The sequence below is a fragment of the Ochlerotatus camptorhynchus genome, unplaced genomic scaffold (assembly GCF_037179485.1).
Source record: "Ochlerotatus camptorhynchus isolate MF236.1 unplaced genomic scaffold, CSIRO-AGI_Acam_v1.1 ptg000570l, whole genome shotgun sequence".
NCBI lineage: Eukaryota > Metazoa > Arthropoda > Insecta > Diptera > Culicidae > Ochlerotatus > Ochlerotatus camptorhynchus.
In genome coordinates this window covers 39,171-62,811 of record NW_027041051.1, presented here as the reverse complement: position 1 = coordinate 62,811, position 23,641 = coordinate 39,171, and the positions used below count along the sequence as shown (strand labels likewise).

At 39.5% G+C, this 23,641-nt stretch overlaps 1 protein-coding gene across 1 annotated transcript in view; it reads right to left on the bottom strand.

Moving 5' to 3' along the window:
• Positions 1–16,574, bottom strand: part of LOC135713593 (protein bric-a-brac 1-like) — a 64,465-nt gene extending 47,891 nt beyond the window's left edge. Inside the window, exon 1 of the mRNA XM_065236723.1 lies at positions 13,865–16,574. Within this exon, the coding sequence (XP_065092795.1) occupies positions 13,865–15,055 (1,191 nt within the window). The 5' untranslated portion in view covers positions 15,056–16,574. The remainder of the gene's footprint in view (positions 1–13,864) is intronic.
• Positions 16,575–23,641: the final 7,067 nt, after the last annotated feature.

The window sequence follows — 23,641 nt, the reverse complement described above, 5'->3', positions numbered from 1 at the left end:
ATTTCTTCCAATTTGTGCTACATGTTTTTGAAGGAACTCTCCTCCGAGTATACATGGTACTAATAAATGTGTCATTAAATGAAATTTTGCTGGGAATACTATGTTTCCTATGATTAAACCTATGTTAACTGATCCCATTGTTTTTGTATTTCCACCAATTCCCGCTATTGTTATAGTATCATTTGTATTTACATGGTCTATTCTTAGTGATTTGACTGCTTCATATCTGAGCAGATTTACTGATGAACCTGTATCGAGTAAACATCTCAGCCTATATGCGGGGCTATTAGATGTAGGTATCTCGACAAAAAATAAGTTATCTCTAGAATAGATTTTTTTAAGTGCTATTTTATTTGATATTATATTATAAAGGGGTGATTCGCTGTTATTATATTGCTTATTTTTATTTTGTTTCCCCATTATTGCATGAAAATTAAATTCTATTTCATGACTATTTTTACTTGAAAGCTCCTTATTTCTCTCAATTATATTTTCGTCCGCTGTAATTCCTACCATGTCCTTTTTAAAAACGTATGGTTCAATTTCCACATATCGCTTAATGTCTTTCACACTACTTTCTCTATGTATATAATCAATATATTCTTTATTTATAGGATGAGAGAAGCTTTTGAAGATTGCAAATCTGAAGCTTCCACCTATACTTTCGATATGATCTCTTGCGAATGCTGTGCCTATTGTGGCTGGTACAGCTAAATTATGAACTAAGTTAAATTTTATTGGTATGTTGCTTCTGCCTATTTTTAAATTGACCCAAATGTCTCCAAATGATTCTTCTTCTTCTCCGTCTATTTCTGTATATGCCACACTAAGTGGGTTAATCAGTTTTGCTCCCACTTTCAATGCTATACTTTTATGCATAAAATTTTCGGTTTTACTTGTGTTAAAATAGTATCTGCAAAAGAACTCCGGGTTTTCTGCTGTTGACATATACCAGTAGAAATCCCCGTTATTTCCGCCGAACATTGGATATTTATGCTTTGTTGTAATGATTGGGTCAAATTTTATCCCAGCGTGAAAACATTGGGAATCTGTAACATGTGTCTTTCCAGGATTCCGGGATTTTAGTTTTTTATGTCTTGTGTTGAAATTATCTCTGATACTGAAATTCTCTCTGCGGTTTTCGTCATTGTATCTATTGCTGTATTCCCCTTTGTAATTTATGTTGTAGTTTCCGTTATCATTCCTGTTGTAATTGTCTGACCTATTCGGTGAATTATTGTTATTCATATTTCTGCTAAAATTATTATTTTCTTGGTATTCGTAACTCGTGCCCCTGTAACCATTTTGATTTCCATTGAACGGCCTTTGATTAGACCTAACGAAATTATTCGGAAAATCTCTATGAGATCCGAATTTTCTATCAAACGAATTATTTTGTTGATGGTTTCGTTGATACTGGTTAAAATATTTGGGTTGATTAACATGATTATCCCAATTATTTCGGTTCCTTTGTGATTTTGATTTTTCAGCAATGTGAATACACTGAAGTCTTTTTTCGATATCCTCAATTTGTTTTTCGTAGATACACTCTTCCTGTAAACATTTGACTAGTTCATTGAAGGTGTTATTTTTCTGTGATTTTGCCATATTTTTCAAGTTCCTATTTTTCAAACCTCCCAAAAAATGTATCCTCAAATTCCGTAGTGCATATGACTCTCTGCCTTTGGCATTATTTTCTTCATATTCATCCACGTGTTCTTTTAATGTTAATGCCCTATCTTTGTAATCTTGAAAGGATTCGTTTGGTCCTTGTTCCAAAGTTTCGATTTTCTGAAAAATTTCTTCCAGCTTAACATTTGTCCCAAATTCTCTTTCGAGATTGGTTCTCACTTCGGGCCATGTTTCCGCATAAATGCGTTTGAAATACCCTGATGCCGGATCTTTCAATTTCATCAAAATTACCTGAATTAAAGGTTCATGCGATTGTTCTACTGGCAATTTCTTAGCGAAGAAATCGCACTGGTATAAAAACGATCGTAATTCTGAGGCCGCGCCTCTGAACTCTGGAATGCATTGAATAGCTCTTTCAGTTGGGAACTCTGCCATTTTTTGTTTGTTTTTCGAAGCAAACGAGAAAAAATGCGACTGTTTCTCAGTCTCTTATTAAATTATGGATATTGCTATTATCTTCCGTTTTCGCGAATTTATTTGGATCAAAAACGCTTTCAGCGTAAATTCAAGACAAAATTATTTTTTTCATGTTTTGTGCTTTGTTAATTAAATTTGCCTGCTGGCCTTTTAAATTTGTTGAAATTAATTTAACGTTGCCTTAAAGTGGTTGAAAAAAAGGATAATAATTACACCGCAAAAATTCTGAATTTTACTTATGATGTAGACATTGATGAGTGGAAACTTATATTTCATATCACGCAATCCAGCATCTTGCAAGAAATATTGCTTACAAAGATTAAATGTACAATATTTAAAACATTGCATGAAACGTATCAGAACTTTAATCAATTTATAATGTTCACTTGTATGATATGAGACGCTCCATTTATGTGTATCTAGAATAGAACCTTACCATTTTTTTTAAACTGTGTACTCACCCTATCAGGAGCAGGATCAGGGTTATTCCTTGTTGAGTTTGGATGAAGTTCCCAGATGAAGTCCCCATATCTTTATTGTTGACCAGATGTGCACCAATGTGCTGTACTCTTTATTAATCACTAGTTCACTTTTTCCTTTTTTTGTAATTTAATCAAAGTCACTTTTTGGTGTTTTAACACTTACTGATTTTAGCCAGTCGAAATTTTGGCGTTCCAACACTTGAAAATAGCGGTTTAGTTTCCGCTGTCACCAGATGAAGCGCCCATACTCCGTTGCGCATCCATGTTTCACTCCCGTGTTGAAGTGCCCAACGTAGAGCAACAACTCGCGTGGTCTTTCTTTCTTCGTAAAATGAAAGACAGTGCAATTCCATTTCTACTGTATGGAAAAAGCTCTTTGATGAATCAGTTATCCTGAGGTTGGAACTGTGCTCGTCCGCACCTAGCAAACCTCGGATAATAAACTCATCAGAACAACTGCTCCGATTCTTTATTATTCGAAACCTTTTATACATGAATTCGTTACTTAAACTCTACACAATAGTTTTTCTCCAGTATGTACATATAAAGCGAGACAGATAGTTTTTCTCTTGGAAAGTCGGTGTCTGTTTTTTTTTTAACAAGAATGAATGCTCCTCGCGGTAGGAACGGCTATGTAGGATGCTTACTCACCAATGTTTACTTTGACCTTTCTCGAAGCACCTAGTTAAGCCAGCGCGCATCGCTGACGACGCGGTAGCAACTGTTTATAAACAACTGACCCTGGAAGTGTGCGACATTGTCACTGCTGCTGTTAAGTTGTGTATTTTCTACTACCGTATGGGGGTCTATTACTGGTTAATTTCTTACTCAGATTGATATTGGATTTTGAGGCCTTTGCACTACTGTCAAGGATACCAGAATACGATAAACAGTAGAAATTGGTACATTCTCTGATTTGATCTACTTTTCGGTTTTTGCAATGAGCATTGATGATTGCAACGATTTGTGCCTGAAATTATTAATTATTTTATTCGAAATCCGTTTAAAAGTCTCAATAGTCGAAATTGTATGTTCCTCGGTAGTACTGTACCAGGGACGCAACTGCAAAATCATTTTCAGAACTTTTTTCTGAATCCTTTAAAGTGCATTTTTCTAAGTAGTGCAACAACTAGACCATATTGGCCCAGCGTAAAGCATGGCCGGTCAAAAAACTTATTTAAGTATTAGAAGTTTATTCATCAGGCAAAGTATCGATTTCCTGTTTATAAGAGGATACTAACATTTTATATATTCATTAAATTTTGATTGCCCTCAATGTGATCTTTACCATATGTGCTCTCCTTTAAGATACCATATGGTAACCCTAGGTTTAAGGAATAACGGCGGACGTTACGAACTTTAAAAAAGTTAAATAGCTCATCTTTATTATGTTTAATAATCGAGCATTCCAATTCAAAACATTTGATGATTTAAAAATCATTACTGAATTTCAAAGTCATGACTTTGTCATTAGCAAATTTTACTCTGGTTAGCATCAAACACGGAGTTAGTTTTCAGCATATCAGGAATCATGTAGGTTAGTTATACATCACATTTTTTTTCATTCTTGAAAAATATCAAGTAGGGGAATTTACGTATTCTCGTCAATCTAAGCAGCGTCCGCACTTCTATTAGCATTTTCACAGCGTCACGCACATATATGACGTGTCTGTTTGTTTCAATTCATCTGTTGCTTGCTTCTCTATCCATTCCAATCGACAGAATTCTTCAAAACTGTTTGAAAGCGTTTTTACAACGCTCTAAACTTCTCAGGTGAGTGTGACTATTGTCGGCAGCCTCTTTTTCTTCGGCAACCTTCCCATTAGAACTGCGTGTTAACCAGCTGTTCTATTATCGGCAACTCGAAATCAGCCCCATTTTGTAGTACGTATGCTACATTTGAAGAAAAATCTGGCATAACAGGATTGCTCGGTCCTACAAATATAATCAGATTGAAGCTGAAAGACTAAAGAATCATTTGGATACATTCAGGGAAGTGCGTTGATGGTAAAACATAGTGAAATTAACGTTTAAATTTTGATTGCCGAAAACAGTCAATGGGTGCCGAAGCCGACATTTACCCTATCATTCGAGCTAAAAATATTTATTTTCATAATATAACCTTGAAATGTCAGTGTTACATCCACCTTATATTGAGAGCTGAGGAGACATAGAGCAGCATTGTATGTAAAATATTAATTATTTTCATTGCAGAATACCAGCATAACAAACAACATATTTCCATGATTTCGTATTTTAATGTTCTGATATATTTCATTTATCCAATACATATATTTACTTTATATAAATAAATACATTATATAAATAAATACTGGGTTGGAAGGGAGCATCAGGGTATCATTTGACCCGGAACAGGCCGATTGGAGTGGTATGATAACCAGAGTCTAGGAGGGAATAGACACTTCTTTTTTTTATCCTACCGATTCCATTGTGGTGGTGTGAATTCTACTCCAACAGTTTCAGTAAAATTGACGCACACTTCTTAACAAGCCATTCTGCAGGAAGCTTAATACGCATTGCGGATTGCGTTATTTGAATTGTTGGGCCGTATCGTTGGAAGGAGATTCTTAAATTGTCGTGGATTTCATGTAAATGTCACTGCTTACGGGTCCACCCCTCCGTTTTGACCCTTCATACAACGATATGGTGAATTCAGATCGGTAGCTCAAATTGATCTTGCTATTAAGTGAAGCTGCATACAAGATAAGATCTTCGAAGGTATGGTGGATCCCTTACATACATACATACATACATCAGTAACAATGTAGGTAAATTATTTCTGTAAAAATGCCATTTTAGGAGCAGTTAGTCAAAATCATCCAAATTTCTATTAGAATTATGTTGACTAGAATTAGGTTTCGATTTCTACAGTTCGATAGCATCCTATAGCAGCATAGGTAGCTCCATTTACTTGCTGAACATTGTAAGCAGCACGTATAGAAGAAGAATTTGAAGCTTATGAGCTGTTTGTACCTACCGCTTAGAACAAGACTGTAAGATCGCTTTGCGAGTCTTACATTCCCAAAAATTGGATTTGTGGTTTTCACCACAATTTGATCTTTACAATTTCTAAGGATATTCCTTCACAGGACAGTCATCCGTTCCGCCAAAGGTAGTACTGCTGCAGCGGCACTAGGTACTGCGACCCCGGACCGAAGAAATTACTGGTTTAACGGTGAATGCAAATTGTTAGTAGAGTAGAAGAATGCAGCACGGGCGAGATTGAATGTGGAGCAAAGCAGACAAGCGCGGAACAGACAAAATTCGGTTTACCCAAGGAAGAAATGCCAGCAGGAAGACCGAGATCGCGAGGCGATGGAAAATCTGTACCGCGTAACCGACACACGGAAGTTCTACGAGAAGCTAAATAGTTCGCGCAAAGGCTACGTGCCGCATGCCGATATGTGCAAGGACTTGGACGGTCACCTTCTTACGAACGAGTGTGAGGTGATTGAGAGGTGGAAGTAGTACTATGACGAGCACCTCAACGGTGATGCAGTAGAAAACGAAGGTGGCACGGTAACAGACCTTGGAGCACGCGCAGAAGACGACAGGCTACCAGCCTTTTATATTCAAGAAGTTTAGAAGGAGATCGGTCGGCTGAAGAACAACAAAGCAACTGGTGTAGATCAACTATCAGCTATTAAAATACGGCGGTGAAGCACTGGCTAGAGCGCTGCACTGGGTAATTTCCAAGATTTGGGAGGAGGAGATATTACCGGAAGATTGGATGGAAGGTGTCGTATGCCCAATATATTGGCGACAAGTTGGATTGCTGCAACTGCACTCTACTGAGCTCCGCCTACAAGGTACACTCCCGAATTCTATGCCGCCGTCTGTCACCATTTGCAAGAGCGTTCGTGGGGCAATATCAGGCAGGATTCATGGAATGCCGTGTACACAACGTACCCTCACATCATTTGTTCATCGATTTCAAATCCGCATACGACACAATCGATCGAGATCAGCTATGGCAGATTACGCACGGGTACGGATTTTGCAGATAAACTGACTCGATTGGTCAAGGCGACGATGGATCGAGTGATGTGCGTTGTTCGAGTATCGGGGACACTATCGAGTCCCTTTGAATCTCGAAGGGGACTACGGCAAGGTGATGGACTTTCGTGTCTGCTATAGACATCGCGTTAGAAGGTGTGATCAGAAGAGTGACACGATCTTCAGGAAGTCCATCCAGCTTCTTGGCTTCGCCAATGACATCGACATCATGGCACGGAACTTTGAGACGATGGCGGAAACTTACATCAGACTGAAGGCTGAAGCTAGGCGGATTGGACTTGCCATCAACCCATCGAAGATGAAATACATGAGAAGAAGAGGTTCTAGGGGAGACAATGTTAGCCTCCCACCCCGAGTTCAGATTGACGTGTATTTGGGGTCACTGGTAATACCAGCAGAGAAATTTAAAGGCGCATTATGGCAGGAAATCGTGCCTACTTTGGACTCCGGATGACACTTCGCCACCGCACGAAGTTGACTATCTACAAGACGCTCATTAGACCGATGGTCATCTGCGGCCACGAGACCTGGACTATGCTCGTGGAGGACCACTACGTACTTTCTACGGTGGAGTGCAGATGGATGACGGAATGTGAAGGAGGCAAATGAACCACGAATTGCACCAGCTGCTGGGAGAATCATCCATCGTCCACATTGCAAAAAATGGCGACTGCGGTGGGCTGGGGACGTCGTAAGAATGCCGCACGCAACCCAGTGAAAATGGTTCTAGAAAGCGACCCAACAGGAACAAGAAGAAGAGGCGCGCAGCGGGCAAGGTGGATCGACCAAGTAGAAGGTGAGCTGCGGACCCTTCGCAGACTACTAGGCTGGCGAAGTGCGGCCATGTTTTGAGTAGAGTGGAGACGACTTCTTCGGACAGCAGAGGACAACAAGGCCTTAGCCTGATTGGTAAGGTAAGTAAGCAGATTAGAATCCCAAGGATCAAAGAGAAATTTTCCAAATCGATATCCAAGCAGGATTGCCTCGGGTAGCGTCCAAGCAAGGATCGAAGAGGAAGCACTGAGAAGAGCTGTTTAAAATTGTTGTAGCTTTAGGCAGTAGTTACACTTCCTACACACGATGCGGACTAATACAACAAGAAAACTCAACATTTCAACATGGTGGGTCGAGATAAAAAAAAATGCTTTTTTGGTTGTTGAGTAATCCCTGCTTAAAACTTAAATTTCTGAAAATCATAAAAATTCAGGGTTGTAACCCACAATAAACTAAGCACATTTGGCCAAAATAAATCTTATAATATCAAAATGAGCATTTTGGCAAGGTTTGGTGGAAATCGATGACATTGACCAAACGGCGCCAGTGGTGTAGTGGTAAGCGTGATAACCTCTCACTCCTGCAGGCCTGGGTTCAATCCCAGTCGGCGCCGCCGGGATGTTCTGAGGCATAACATCTCTGATCACGCCTTCCTTCGGATGGGAAGTAAAGCCGTTGGTCCCCGGTTCATGAGTTGATGGGTCGATAGGTAGGGTCCAGGTGTGGGAGCTGCCTTCCTGGCATGTCGGTAGCATTGGTGCTCAGCACGGAAAACAAGATCGACGGAAAAAACAAACCAAAGGAAAAAAAAAGATGACATGGACCGCAACGTTGGAATGACCCACATTAGGCTGGTGAAATGAAACAATTTTCTGTTAGCATTACCAGAATTTATCTTCAATCTTTAATTTTTTATCTGATTTTATCAAAGTGAAACAAGCAGTTTTGATTTACTATCTTCAAAAGATAATGTTTATATGAGTGATGGTAGAATCATATTCATATTTTCCGAGAACAATAAAATAACAATATCAATCACTGAACTGCTCTGCTCTGAGGTTATCTGTTCTTTTCTGAAATGCTCAAAACTGATCTAACGTTTTTGCAGTTCTCGTGAAGCTTATTGTACTGCGCTGAATTCAATTGTATCGTCCTTAAAATGTTCAAGCTTCAGTGAACTTCTGAACTGATGCGAAGACATCAATTAAATGTTTACGTCTCTGAAGTTATATAAAAATCTGCAAACTGCTTTAAATTTCCCACAAATTTTCTGAAACTAATGGCTTCTCCCTGAAATTCCTCCTATTTTTGGAGCTTAATTAACTGTTTTCAAAAGCTCCCGCATTTTGCAAATGTTCATAAAAAATCCCTGAAGTTCGCGGATCTCCTCTTAAGCTCCATATATATGAAGTTCTCGAAATGTTTCTGAAGACCACAGTCCTTCTGTGAAGCTTTCGAAGTTTTTCAAAATTTCAAGATCTTTTATGCTCCCGCAGTTTTCATGGAATTAGAACGAAATAATTACTATAGTTTTATGATTCCCACTGAAGTTCTCATGATTTTTCTGAAGTTCATGAAACTTCCATTATATTATCGACACTAATTTAAAACTTCTTCAATACTCTAGACTTTCCTGGTGTTATTAAAACTACCTAGACAGCCCTGAATTGATCAGTATATTTTAAGAACCTGAAATTAATTGATTTGCGTTGAAGTTTCTTTAATTTTTCTTAAGTATTTTAACCATTAAAAACACTCACTTATTTTCCCTGAACTATGCCTATTTGAAGTTCTTTAAATTTCTTTAATAATTTTGTTTTTATATACACATTCAAAATTCCCTGACGTTTATGGATCAACCAGTGAATTCTTGGAATACCCCATAATTGCACGGAATTCCTTGTAAGTCGCTGCAAATTTGCTTAAGTTAATGGGATTATTCTGAAGCTATCTGATCGTCCTCGAAGTACTCGAAACTTCGCTGAAACTGAATGAAACTATCTAAATTCTAAGTTCTCTGGAGTTTCTTGAAGATATTTGTCGCTGCTTGCTAAAAGTTCTCACATTTTTTTAGATTAATGGAACTTCGTTGATATTCTCTAATCAACTTAGCTAAATTTTCGCATTTTTTTTAAATCCCTTGATATCGCGCTGATATAACAGCCTTAAAATACTCTAACGTTTTCCGGATGTTCATATATTTTTTATCGCGTTCCAGAAGTTCTATCAGAGCTTTACTTCAGGAACCTCCTTAAGGTTTCTACAATTTTCTTGAAATTATTTGAACTGCCCTTTGATTTTCTGATCTGTTTTGATGTTCTCGAAGCTTTTAGGGAAGCACTCAAATATATTGAAGATAAATTTCCCTTAAATTCATTGGACTTCTCCCAAGTAACAATTCTAGTTTTATGAGGGTTCTGTAGACCATGATTGAGACTTGTAGAATGCTATAAAACCGCGATAAAACCTGCTATGTTATTTGGGCTGTGAAGTTCCTGAAATATTTCTGAAGTTTTCATAAATTATGTGATGGTCTCTGTACATCCCTGAAATTCTCGGAACATCTTAAGGTGATACTCTAAGGAAGCCTTAGCCTGAAACTTCAATGGCACAAATGTCACGTTTCACTAAACATACAAATTTGAAATTGCTACTCTCTGTTTGTAGTAGCACAGCAAACAAGGAGTAGCAATTTCAAATTTGTATGTTTTGTGGAAGCTAACATTTGTGCCTTTGACGTTTCACGCTAAGGCTTCCTTAGAGTATCACCTTAAGGGTTCTCAATTTTTCTAAATTTACGATTATAGATATTTAAACTGCTCCAAAAATTCTGAACTAAAGTCATGGTAACTGTTCTTAAGATCTGAAATTCCCCAAAGATCTCTAGATCTAGCTTTTCAGAGGCGCTTAGAAATTCTATGAGCTTCATAAAAGTTCCTGAAAATTTTCGGATGTTAAAAGAACCGATTTGATTTCGAAAAATGAATAGACGTAGATAGAGAAAGACGATTAAACGTCACAAGGCAAAGAATGATCAATCTTAAAATAAATTCACGCTAAAAAAGTTGAATATTGTGACTGATTACAAGAAAAAGTGACTTTAGTGACTTTACCTTAAAAAAAGAGACTTTTTAGTAAAAATAAATAAAACAGCAAAAAAGGGTTATCTTTCATTTAATTCCACTTAATTAATTTTGGTATCCATGACAGATACGTATTTCGGCTACAATGTGCAGTCTTCATCAGTGTCATTCCCCCTAAGGAACTTATCAAAATCTAACCCCCTTAAGTACTCATCTCCTAGGTAAAAAGTCAAGATCACAGGTAGTACATTAAACTACAATGTGTTGAATCGGAACTTTTTAGTGACTGGCTACCAGCCCTGGAAAATGTTCTGAATAACAAAATGGACTACCTTTTCTTACTAAAATAACACTGTCAAAAATACACGACAAAATGGTTTTGAAGACGCCAAAATAAACCAACACTAAAGTTAGCTTAAGAAACGCCAAAATACCCAAAAGCTTATCACAATGGCTTTAATAAAAAAAAAAGAAACGGAAAGATCCATGAAGTCTAAATAAAGCTATTCAATGTTTAACCCAATATTTTCCTCACACGTCCGTAAAGTGAAAGGCCTTCCCGAAAGAAAAAAATAATAACCATGCAATTACCATAAAATAAAATACAGTTACAACGCAATCTATTGTCAACAATCTATCTTATTTTAGGTGTATTGTGCAAGAAATTTTAACATATTGTTATTACAATTATTACATCTACAATACGTCCCAAATTGTAAGGATTTTCAACAATAGAACAACATTACAATTAACGGTAAATGGCTCAAGTTTGTTCGAAAAAAAAGTGATTTTTCGTATGGTTAAGATACATAACAGCCCCCTTGTTCTATTGTAGATTTCCCTATTTACCATAGATTTTATTGTGGAAATAATATTTTCTATGGTTATTTTATTGTTTTAGAGTATATGATTTATTGAGAATACAATAAACTCTATTGTATGGTTGCAATACATTTTATTGCACCTCTATGGTTCTTTTTTTACGGGTTGAACTGAAATTTAGTTTTAGCTAAAAGTCCACTGTTCAAGCTTAAGTATCTACAGCTGTAAAAGTTGTGCATTATCTAAATATCAAGAAAAATCAGCTGCGCATAGATGCATTTCAAATGCTTTTAACAACTCGTATGGCATGTTAAATGCATTCCATTTTAGCGCTATGTGAAAAGCAAACATGTTTCAGTTATCGAACGTGAAGTGGAAATAAATGCTTCGCTTCAATGCCTATAGATATGAAATGTTTTTAGGCAATCATTATACTTTGCGTTAAATAAATTGTTTGTTGAATTGAAAAATAGGGTAAATGAGCCACTTGTGCCACTAGTGCTTCAGTTTTTGGCCCTAGTGTCTAACTCAGATTTGAAATAAATTATCATGGCTTTATTTGCGTAGATATATGACAAAATCTATGTTCTAACTCTGCATGGATATCCACACTTAGAAAACATAACCGGTAATTTTTACCGAACTTTCAACAGCTCAACCGTTCGGAAAATCAAGCATTTTAATTCCTTAGTTTTACTTTCTGCTTCTTATTCGCATTTCAAGCTTATTCCTTAGTGTATATAAGCTTATTGCGTGCTCTCAACTTAGTGTTCTAAATGCACTTCCACAGTTATTAATTGAGAGCTTTCGATGCCAATACCAATGCTTGAATTTGTATATTGTGTGGCAAGCACAATGATACTTTATGTCCAGGGAAGTCGAGAAAATTTCCAACCCGCAAGATTCCCTCGACCGGACCGGGAATCACACCCGCCGCCACCGGCTTGGTAATACCATGCCTTTACTCACTAGGCTATGAGGCCCTAGCTTCAAAACTAGGGAAAATTCAACGCAATGGCAAGATTCGATTATTCAAACAAGACAGACAGTGTTTTGAAATTAAAATTTAGTGAAATAGCTTTTGAAATGAGGGTCAAAGTTTCACCGAACGTTCAGCTGTTGAAAGTTCGGTAAAAAATTACCGAAGTCGGTAATAATTTCTTAGTGTTCTAATATGGTAAAAAAATATAAATATTAAAAATTCAGATAGAGCCCATTAGGGAACGTCTTGGACCAAAAACTGGTTCATTTACTCTAAGCCCAAATAAAAACAACCATAGTAAAACTGATAATCCAAGGAAAATTACAAGTTTTATTGAAATTTTAACGCATTCTACAAGTCTTAATCATGGTCTAAAGAACTCTTATAAAACAAAAATTTTTACATGGGCAATGACGTATTCGGGGTATCATCCATACCAGTTGTGGAATAGTTCTACCATTTGGGTTATTGTTTGATTCTGGTAATTGTTTATTAGAGAAAGAAGCATTTAAGTCTTCAAGTGAGCACCTTTTTTATGTATAAAAAAATGCCGCGCCGTTTTAGTAAATGTTCTAAACAACCTGATGCAATATTAATAACTAACAATTAAAATGGTGATAAAAGAAAATTTACATTGCTTTCAGAAGTTTTCCACAATTTTAGTGTACTTTCCGAGTAAAGTCGGATATCAAAATAATATAAAAATGAGATCAAATTATGTTTTTGAAATCATATTGATAACATTTTTGAAATACCATTTTTTAATTTCAGTTGAATTCATATTTTGATATTTCTAAAAAATATATAATTTAAAACAAAATTTGATATTTTATGAAAAGAGCATCCACATTTATCACTGAAATCTTATTTTTATTTTATTTTTCTTACGAGTCAATCTGCATGCTTGCTGTTTTCTTTATGAATATCAGAAAGACAATTTTGATTCTTATTAATATTAATCTACCTGCAAATTAAATTTACAAATCGATATAAGATAGATATCGATAGAACTGATTGAAATATAGGTTTATTTTTAATTTAAATAAATGATAACTTATTGCAAACAATTTTCAATTTTGAATCTTGATATCAACCAATAGATATCAAAACATTCAGATTTCTAAGTTTGATATCATGATATCAAAATAATAACTTCTTACCATAGTTATAACAACATATTGATTACTTATTTTGTTTATTATCAACGAAATTACTGATATCAAAACGCACACATACATTTGTTATCAAGAAAACATGATTTGTTATCTTTTTAATACCCTTCATATACCATTCAGATCTCATTTTTATTATGATTACTGTTAACTCGACCACATACTCGACAAATATGTTATCACGACCGCTAATATCAAAATATCAAATTTAGTTTTCATTTTGTTTTCATTCTCTGCTCGGGTTGCCGCCGAATGAGAGCATTAAGCCAACTTTTTGAAAACTGTCAGCAGAAATAAATTTATTATAATCCTACCAACCTCCCACAACTAATCTTTCCCCAATTGCCTCTGTCACCAAGCACAAAGATTTCATTTTTATTTTATTTTCCAATAAAAACTCACCCTTTCTTCCTCGCGGATCATCTCGGCGATGCCGGGTTTGATTTCCATATCGTCCGGGTGGTTGCTGCCACCGGCGCTACCGCCCGCACCGGACAGGCCGGACAGCGACGACAGGCCCGCCATCTGCTCGCTGAGCGCCGGTGGGATGGGGAACTGCGGCATCTGCTGGTTCGACGTCGAAGACGGTTGCGCTATCGAGGACGGAGTCGGCGGAATTGGCGAGGGCGCTTCCAGCTGATCGGGAGTGCTGTCCGCTGGGCTGCCCACGCTGCTTCGTTCACCAGAGGGCCAACGCCGTTTGCGGTTGTTTTTCGGGGTGGAAGCCTGAACGGTTTCGAGGGCGGCGCTGAGAGGCCACTCGCCTGCGGCTGCAGCCGCTGCCGCTGCAGCAGCAGCATTCAGTTCACGGGACATATCCCGTGAAAGATCCCGCGGGAAGTCGCGAATGGAGATTTGGGTGGATTCCCGCTCCCGGGATGTTCGCGGTTTCTTCGATTGCATGTGTCCCGGTGAGCTGTTGTTATTGTTGTTATTAAGCGAGGGGTCCATCGAAATGAGACGGCCCTCGTTTTTGATGATTCCTCGTGACAATAAGCTGCTGCTGCTGCTGTTGTTCGAGCCCGTTTCATCGGCCGCATTTACCGACGGCTCTGCGTGCTCGACTTGGTTCAGTTCCTGATCGCCATTTACGTCGGCTAGGCCGCGAATTTTCAACATTTCAGCGATTTTTAGCAGCGGTCCGATTTGATCCTGGCTGACGTTGATCTCGCCCTTGTACATAAAGTCGACGATGGCCTTCAGTTCGGGCCATTTGACGTCCCGCATGATGATGATGGGATGTTGACACGGGTTTTCAAAGAAAAGGGTCTGGAAGTAGGGACTGCAGGCGGATAGAACCATCTTGTGCGCCTTGATGGATTGGCCATCGCAGGCGAGGGTCACATCAACGAAGGATTCGTTTTGAAGCAGCTGATCGAACACGCTGGTCAGATTGGTTTGGTAGTTGTTCCAGCGGAGACAGAACTGCTGATTCGGAGTCATCGTTGGCTTCAGCAAGGGCTCTGATTTGTCCCGCTTGAAACCGGTGGCACCGGATAGGGTCGCGGTGCTGGATGGAACCGATGCCGGACGGCGATCGGAGCTGTCCATGATGGGGGACGAATGCATCGGAGGCGGTGTGTCCGATGGCATTGCTTTAGCGTTCAATTGTCTTCAAGAATGTTTTTATTTCTATGATTTAGTTTTCAATTGAGAATGTCTATTTACGGAAATTTATTCACAAGTTCTTCCTATCACGCGGGTTCATCTCGTCGTCGTCGTTGTTGCACACTGGTATCACACTTTCCGGGTTTGATGGGATTTGTCGTTCTCTAATCAAAACAAGCACCAGGATCACACTAACACATGCAAGCTCACCGGTGTGGAGGATTTCGTCTACTTCCTGTTTGCCTACGTAGCACTCGGGTTTTTATCAGGTGACTCGCACGAGGTTCTTCTCTAACACAGACACCCGTCTGTTATGGATCCTCTTCTGGTTGGAGACTTTTGTTCACGATATGCTTATTTTCGCACCATGTGCCTTAACCGATCCGAGGTGACGATTTTGGTGCACAAATGTCATCAGTTGTTCTTATGTTTTTTGCACTACGTGTCTAGTCTCGCATACACTTGCCGCGTCACTCGGTGAGCACTCGTGTCGAAGCAATTTCGGCTTCTCCCTCGACGATCTTCCGGTGCTGGCTATTTACCTACCATTTACCATTCAAACGCTCGAGCAATAATGTTACACAGTTTAGCTCCATATTCATGTATTTCTTTTATTTTTGTTTTATACGAAAACGCCAAAAAACATTGCGCACTTCCCAAGTTTTTTGGTCACTTAATCGTATTTTAATGATTCTTTCCTTCTTTTTGCACCTCCTCGCTCGCTGTTTCTCTAGCTTAGGCTTAGCCAGACTGTTTCCCGAGGTACACCGCTCTTCACTCACATTTTATTTTCATATTTCCTAACACAGTTTAATTGCTCTTTCTCATTTTTGGTAATTATAATTACCAAAATTTTCATTACTTCCACTAAAAGGTTTCGGCGCTTCTCTTCTTCTTGTTCTCCTCCAGTGCTCTTCTCAGGGCTCCCTCTTGGGTCGGAAAACAAAAAAAAAAAACGTGAAAATATTTATACTTCGCCTTGAAGTTCTTCCCTCTATTCGGGCTAAGCGCTCTTCACCATGCTGTACGGGCTCACCCTCGCGCTTCCCTCGCCACAGCACTCGCGATGTATTTACTTTTATTACGCAAACAATAAAAATTATAAATCCATCCAAACAATAGTAATTTTTTATTGCTTGATGTTTTCCCCCGCGCGCTCGCTCTCTCTCTCTGCTTCTTCGGTTTCTTCTCACTCACTAGACCCGTCTTGTTTGCACTAAGCCCTCACAGGTTCTATTACTCGGTACGAAATCCCGGCTTCAGCGATGTTCTCTTCCAACTCGCAAAACTTGTAATTATTTATAATAATCATTTAGGCAGAGACACACAGCCACACTGCAATTCGCAATTACAACAACCCACTCTCCTCGGTGTTGTTACAGTACTGTGTTGTTGTTTTGTGTATTTGCCCTATTGAGTCCGCGGGTATGTTGTATGTACACCTACTATCACCAACTGTTCTTCTTCGCTGTGCTTCTTCCAACAACTACCCGACGCAACGACATTTGAAATCGCACTGACGATGACCGCACACGTTCCAGCAGCACAACGGCACAGCCACACAGCAGAGCACTCTCGACAACTTGCCCTGTCTATGGAATGGAACGCGCACCTTGCCGCAAAAAATGTGAACCCCTCGGTCGGTTTGCTCTCTCTCTCTCAGTACATAACCCTAAAGCGCTCGCACGAGAACTCGCTCTCTCCCATAATCAACATACTCTCTCCACATAGCACAAGCAAAACAACGTGCTTCCATCCACCGTTCGCTCCGTATGTACGCTCTTGCTCCCAAATCGGCTGTTTGTTTTTATAAACCCACTGTGCCTTCTTCTATGTACCTACACCACACCGCCGGCTTGCACCAACACACTATCCCACACGCCGTACAGACAATGACAGCTCTCATCTTCGTCGTCCACCACTGACGATGACGGCTCGATGACGATGACGATCCCCCACTTGCATCGCTGGGCTCTCCGGGTGACGGAAATTATTGTCTCTCTCTGGCACACTCGCTTCGCACCGTGAGAGAGCACGAAGTTTGTCTGCACTTTTTCGCAATAAAAGCATGCACGGAATGGAAGGGAGGGTAAGGATGATAAAACTATTAGCTTCCCTCGTTTGTTCGCTCGGTTCGGCTTGGGGTGTGAGTGAGCGAGAAGAAAAGAATTATGGACGGCCCCACCAGGCTGTGCGGGGATCCGCACTTAGACAGCACGCGCGTGGTGGGTGGGTGGTGCTGGTGGTGGGAATCCGAGGCAGCACAATGAGATAGTGAGAGAGAGGCGGTGCTTTTCACGTTGATTTCGCGTAGGTACGTGCGAGTGTGAAAAGAGCGATCTTTTGCTTTTGTGTCGATTCTGGGTTTATATTTTTTTTATTATGTTCGGGGTTCGTTTTTTATTTAACACTCCTTTTTTAAATATTTATATACAAATGCCCGTTGCATGCCGAGGCGGAGGCGAAGATTCTGCCGCGTGTGCAATGAGAAAATCATGCGTGTGCTGAAGAGTGATGCACCCGAGTTGGTACGGGGTGTGGAAAGAAGAAAAATAACCGTCATGATGCGTCAAAATGATAAGAGATGTGCATAGTTGATAGGAAGACATCAATTATGGAGAAGAATTGGTTGTTGTTTGCGTTTGTACTTAAGCATTCAATGTTATTGTTCGAGTGAGAAAAGATTCGCTGATAATATGAAATTCTATCATTACCATGAACATAAGGAAGGGGAACGCTTTTTTTTCAATTTCCAGGCGATGACAAAACATAAAATAGCAGTGAAGTAATGAAATTGGGTTGTTAGCGGAATGCTTAAATAAAACAGCAAAAAAGGTTATCTTCCATTTAATTCCACTTAATTAATTTTGGTATCCATGACAGATACGTATTTCGACTACAATGTGCAGTCTTCATCAGTGTCATTCCCACTAAAGAACTTATCAAAATCTTACCCCCTTAAGTATTTATCCCTAGGTAAAAAAGTCAAGATAAAATAGCAGGATTTTGATTTTGTCGAGACTGAAAAGCCACCCTAAACGAGAATAAAACATATGCAGAGGATGTAATAAATCCTACCTCCCAATGGATGTAAGAGGAATTTGCTTTGCGTGAATACAGTATGTTTACCCCCTGACGATAATAGGTTAAAGTATTTACGCTACACATATTGAAAGCCAGTGGGGCCATCAATAAACTACGTAGAAAGCTTTTCGTCATTTTGTAACCTCCGTATTCCACCGAACTTTCCTGCAGACATTCTATCTTCCCTTTTCTGCATAACTATTCACATATAATCATTTGAACATAAATATTACCAATTTTTTATGGTGTGCAAATGAATTAAAGACATTCCAGCAGCTTTTTCTCATTGCAAAAGGTTATTAAAATCAATGTGATAACATTCTGATAAAAAATAAAAGGAGGTTTCACACAACACCACATATGGACTCAAGGGTGCCTTAAAATCAGAATTATCAAACAATTTACTTGCTCCCTGCTAAAACAGTAGATTAGGTTGTTAAAAAAGAATAGCTGAATACTTGAATACTCTAAACAATTTTAAAGGGTGCGCGCTTCGGCTTTCAGAAAACTTTTTTTTTCAGGATTGTGCTGTATTGTACAAACAATTGAGGGCACTTATAAACAGTCTTGTAAGCGGTCACGGTAGTCGACACATTTTCTGTGATAATCGACTGCCTTTGCCTCCGACACTTGCAAAACAAGCTATCATAGTACAGTACCAAACTCAAATGTCATTTGACAGGCTCTGTCATACGACACTGTCGCCGAAGACCGTCACGAATGTATGTATTTTAGTTTCTCTCATTATGAGAGCTGCTGATGTTGTGCTTGTGTGAATTCTGAAAAAATCAAGCAAAGATGTCCTAGAAATAACATTTCTGATCAGAAATGGTTTAATTTACACCAAACTGAGGAATTAGAACAAAATCACTCATATCATTTGATAGTTATTTGATCATTTTCTTTTTGCTCGAATGTTATTCTACCGGTTGTGTTGTGTGAGAGAGACGACGGTAGAGCATGAGAGTACGAATAAAAACAGACTGTCGCGCATGACAACGAAGCGAGTGTCGTAAAAAACGTCAACAGTTTCAACCTCTGCTTATAAACGTCAAACGTTGAATAATAGCTTTCAGAGTTGAACAAGAATGTAGTTGTATTAATTAATTTAAATTAAATTAAAATCGAAGTCATCACAAACAGCATTAAAAGCTCTAAGACAGGATTTTAGCGGACTATTAAACCCATAACTAGTCCTGTGACTGGGAATGACAATAAGGGCAGAGTTTCGTAATTGGCGCTGAGGTGCGTTAAGCATAACTTCCTGTAGAAGATCTGGACAGTCGGTGTTGTTCATCAGGATGTCGAATACAACCAATTGTTGCAATCTCAGCCGTCTCACTGATAGCAACTCTAAGTTGATTAAACGGCACCTTTGTTGGTAATCAGGAAGATTCACGGGATCATTCCACGGTAGGTTCCGGAGTGCAAATCGTATGAACATTTTTTGTATACGTTCAATGCGGATCACCTGGGACGTGTGATATGGTGCCCAAACCGGGGCAGCGTATTCCAGAATGCTGCGCACTAAAGCACAAAAGAGTGATTTTAATGCGTACACATCGGTTAGTTGAGAAGCATTACGACGAATAAACCCAAGTACGGAGAAAGCTTTTGCTGTCATGGTGGAGACATGTTCGCTGAATCTAAGTTTATAGTCAATTATAACTCCCAAGTCGCGAATAAATTGCACACGTTCTAGCGGAGTAGTGTCAATTCGATATTGGTGAGTGAACGTTGACAAACAGCGACTAAATGTGAACGTTTTGCATTTATTGATGTTCACGCTCATACCATTCTCTTTGCACCAGATTGACACTACGTCGATGTCAGCCTGCAGTACAGTACAATCGAGTACAGACGCGATAATTCTGAAGATTTTGAGGTCATCAGCATAAAGGAGCTTTCCAGAGGATATTCGAAGGCACAGGTCGTTAATAAAGAGGACAAAGAGCAAAGGTCCTAACACGCTACCCTGTGGTACGCCAGATGGTATGTCGAACGTATTGGAACGAGACGAGTTCACTTGCACAAATGCCTTTCGACCCGTTAGATATGACCTTATCCAGTCCGCAATCCAATCCGGAAATCCCATGTATTTCAGTTTTTCTGTGGCATAGTCATGCGGGATGGTGTCGAACGCTTTCGAAAAGTCGATGTAAATAGAGTCCACCTGGTTGCGACGTTCTATCTCACGGAACAGTACGTTGGTATAGCACAGTAAGTTGGTTGTAGTTAAAAAGTTAGAGCAATTTCATAGTGTGGCAATTTCATCGTGGACACCCTTTACAACAATTTGTTCAAGCTGTCTACAATCGTCCAAAGAAACCGCAGTACAGTGCAAATTATTTTTAACAGCTACGAAAACTCCACCACCCCTCGAAGAATTACTAGTAGTTTCACTTCGATCACACCGAAATATAGAGTAGTCGGAAGTGAGTTCCGTATCGCTTATATCAGACCGGAGCCATGTTTCGGTAAAAACAATTATATCGTAGTCGCAGCTCGATAGCCTTAACTTCAATTCAATAACAGAAACGTGCTTGCCAAAGATAGCGGGTTGGAAGACCCCTTCTCTGACCCCACACACAGGGCCAGGACGACTGGTGGCCGATGACGGGAAAAGCTCGACTGTGGTAGGGGGATTAGGGGCTTCCATGTAGCCAGTATCGTTGCGTCCCAGAGTTGAAACATGCTGAGTTGAAGGTCTTGAATAATTACGGCTAAACGGTGTAGTACTGAAACCAAGCAACGAATCAGGAGTTGGGCTGAACAAGAATGAATCGTACTTCCCTGCGGTATTAGTTTGGAAGACCACGTTTCCAAACTCACACACAGGGCCGGGACGACTGATGGACGATGGCAGGAAAGGCACGACTGTGGTGAGAGGATCGGTGGCTTCCATAGGGCGAACACCGTTGCGTCCCAGAGTAGATGGAAGTTGCGTAGAGTTGCGAGTAGTTGATGTAGAGTGTATCGATAAACTTATTGTGGAAGTATTGGTGGTCGTAGGTTGATTGGAGTCGCGTCGTCTTTTGATTCAAATTCACGTACATTTACTCCATCAGGCCAGTAGAATGAATCCCCTACAGTGGTTTCCAAGTCGGGTGAAACGGATACTTTGAAGGAGACAAAGGTTAGCTCGTTGACTTGTTTGCCTCTAGGTACCAGCTTCACACAGCGCACCGTAGAATTTTCGATGTTGAAGGTTTCGCGGAGGTATTCCAGGACATCTTCTTCAGTCTGCTCGACGTGGAAAGGGGTAATATAGAATGGTTTCAACACTTCGGTTGTGTCGGTATTGCTTTGCTGCCTTCGACGTTCGTTTCTCATGACAACCCTTCGGTTATTTGTCAAGGTAGCTGTTGAGGTAACCGTGGTTCCAGTTCCAGGTGCGGTGATTGATGCGACAGTTGTGCAGTTCTTGGCAGCGGTGTTCATGGTTATTGTAGAGGCGACGGCGCAGTAGAGCTGTTAGTGGTAGCAACGGAAGTGGCATTCTCATTCGATCTAGTGACAGTTGTGGCAAGGATAGCAGTTGGAATGGCGGTCGTGGTGGTGGTGAGAGCAGCAGAACGCCTTACAACAGAAACAGCGGTGGTTTCTGAAGTTATGGGTTCGTCATGTTCACCGAAAATATTCCCTAGGCTAGAATGCAGCGAACTATTCAGGTTTAACCGATCTATGCTGTGGTGAAAATCAGTGGGAGCACCAGCTGGATGCTGATGGAATCTCAAATCGACATTCGATTCCCTTCTCAGGTGTGAAAATGATAACAAGCTGTCCATGGTCTTCAAATTTTCAGCATACTGTCCAATCCGAAGGTCAATAGAGTCTACTCGTATTGAGAGATCACGCAGTGCTCTGAGTATGTGCGATTCACGATCAACGATTGTTGGGTTAAAGTTAACTCTGCAAGCATCGCAAAACCACAGTAGACCGACATTGGATGACCATGCCTTGAAGTTGGTAACGTTGAGCCCAGCACAATTGAAGTGGAACAGTCTGTTGCAGACTCCACTGCAGAGAACGTATTTGTCATTGCCGTCAATAGGCTCCGAACAAGTATTACAAGCGCTCATGACGATGAGAAATCTCCTCCCGTTGTTTAATGCAGCGCAATATTACGGTGATCCAAGTAAGAATGAAAGCGCCTAGATGTATGCAACGTTAAGGTTACTGAGATGTGCTAACTTCCAAAGTTTACTGGTAGATGGCGCTTCGGAAGAGAGACAGCGAGTAAGTAGGTATGAGCGATTACGATGATACAATGCGTATTTCACAAAAACACAATTGCATAAAACACTGTGGCACAACTAGGTAAACAACACTAGATTCCGATATGCTTTGACCAAATATTGCACTAACGAGCGCGTCCGATAATATACAGCGCGAAGAAACAACGAAAAACGGCGAATTAAAATCTGCGACGACAACAAACAAAGAGTGATGTTGGACAGAGAATGATTGTTTATCAGAGCATTCTAGTTATGTGGTTTTATTGCAGATTTGGCGACTAAATTAAATTTTAAACTCGAAAAATTACAAACAATCCGATTCAGCGGACCAAGAAATCACTAATAAACACAAAACTCTTTGACAGCCAGGTTAACAGCTTCACAACGAACAGTGCCTCCAAATATGTGTGTTAAGCATTTATTGAATTATTGTAAAGCCGTTTTACAACGCCTAATCAATCTTAATGAGGTTGTTTTTTAATGACTTATAAAACTTTGTTTCAGCACTTGCGTGACTTGGGTTTTAAATACCAACCACAATTGTGTTGCTAAAAATAGCACAAATGATAGATACGTTTATATGACGGTAAAGCAATAACTGCAAAAGAAGTCACACGAGATGAGCTTCATATACCTCTCTGATATGATCAAAATATGTAATCAAGAAAAGAGCAGATGGAAACATAAGCGGCCGGAGAAAACCAGAATCATGAGTTCGAATCTCGCTTCGAAAAACACTCGCCGGAGTAGAAATAAATTATATATAGGTATTATTAATAAATGCAAACATTAATTTAAGACACATACAATTGTGTTCAATATTATAGCAGGGGGCCGACGTGGTGGTTAGTATCCATACCTCTTACGCCAAAGTCACGGGTTCAAATCTCACCCCCGGAAAGTCACAAATGACCCAAGAGCGTTAAAGTGACTATAATTAAAAAAAAAATTATAGCAGCACATGCCGATTTCCATACAAAATGGTCAACTTTGACAAGTTATAACTTTGTTCTCTTATTATCAATTGAGCTGAAACGTTTACCACAGAACTACTAAATATGTTCAATTTTACGATAACAAAATACAAAATTTTTAAGCACCTGTTGGAAAGTGAGACACTGGGTAAAATTGTTCAAACTAATAGTAAATGTGCAACAAATAACCTAGCACAATCCTTTTTGATTTGGATTAAAATTTTCACATATTTTCAGTATGATGATCTCTAGCGTTCAGAATCATAAAGGTCTAA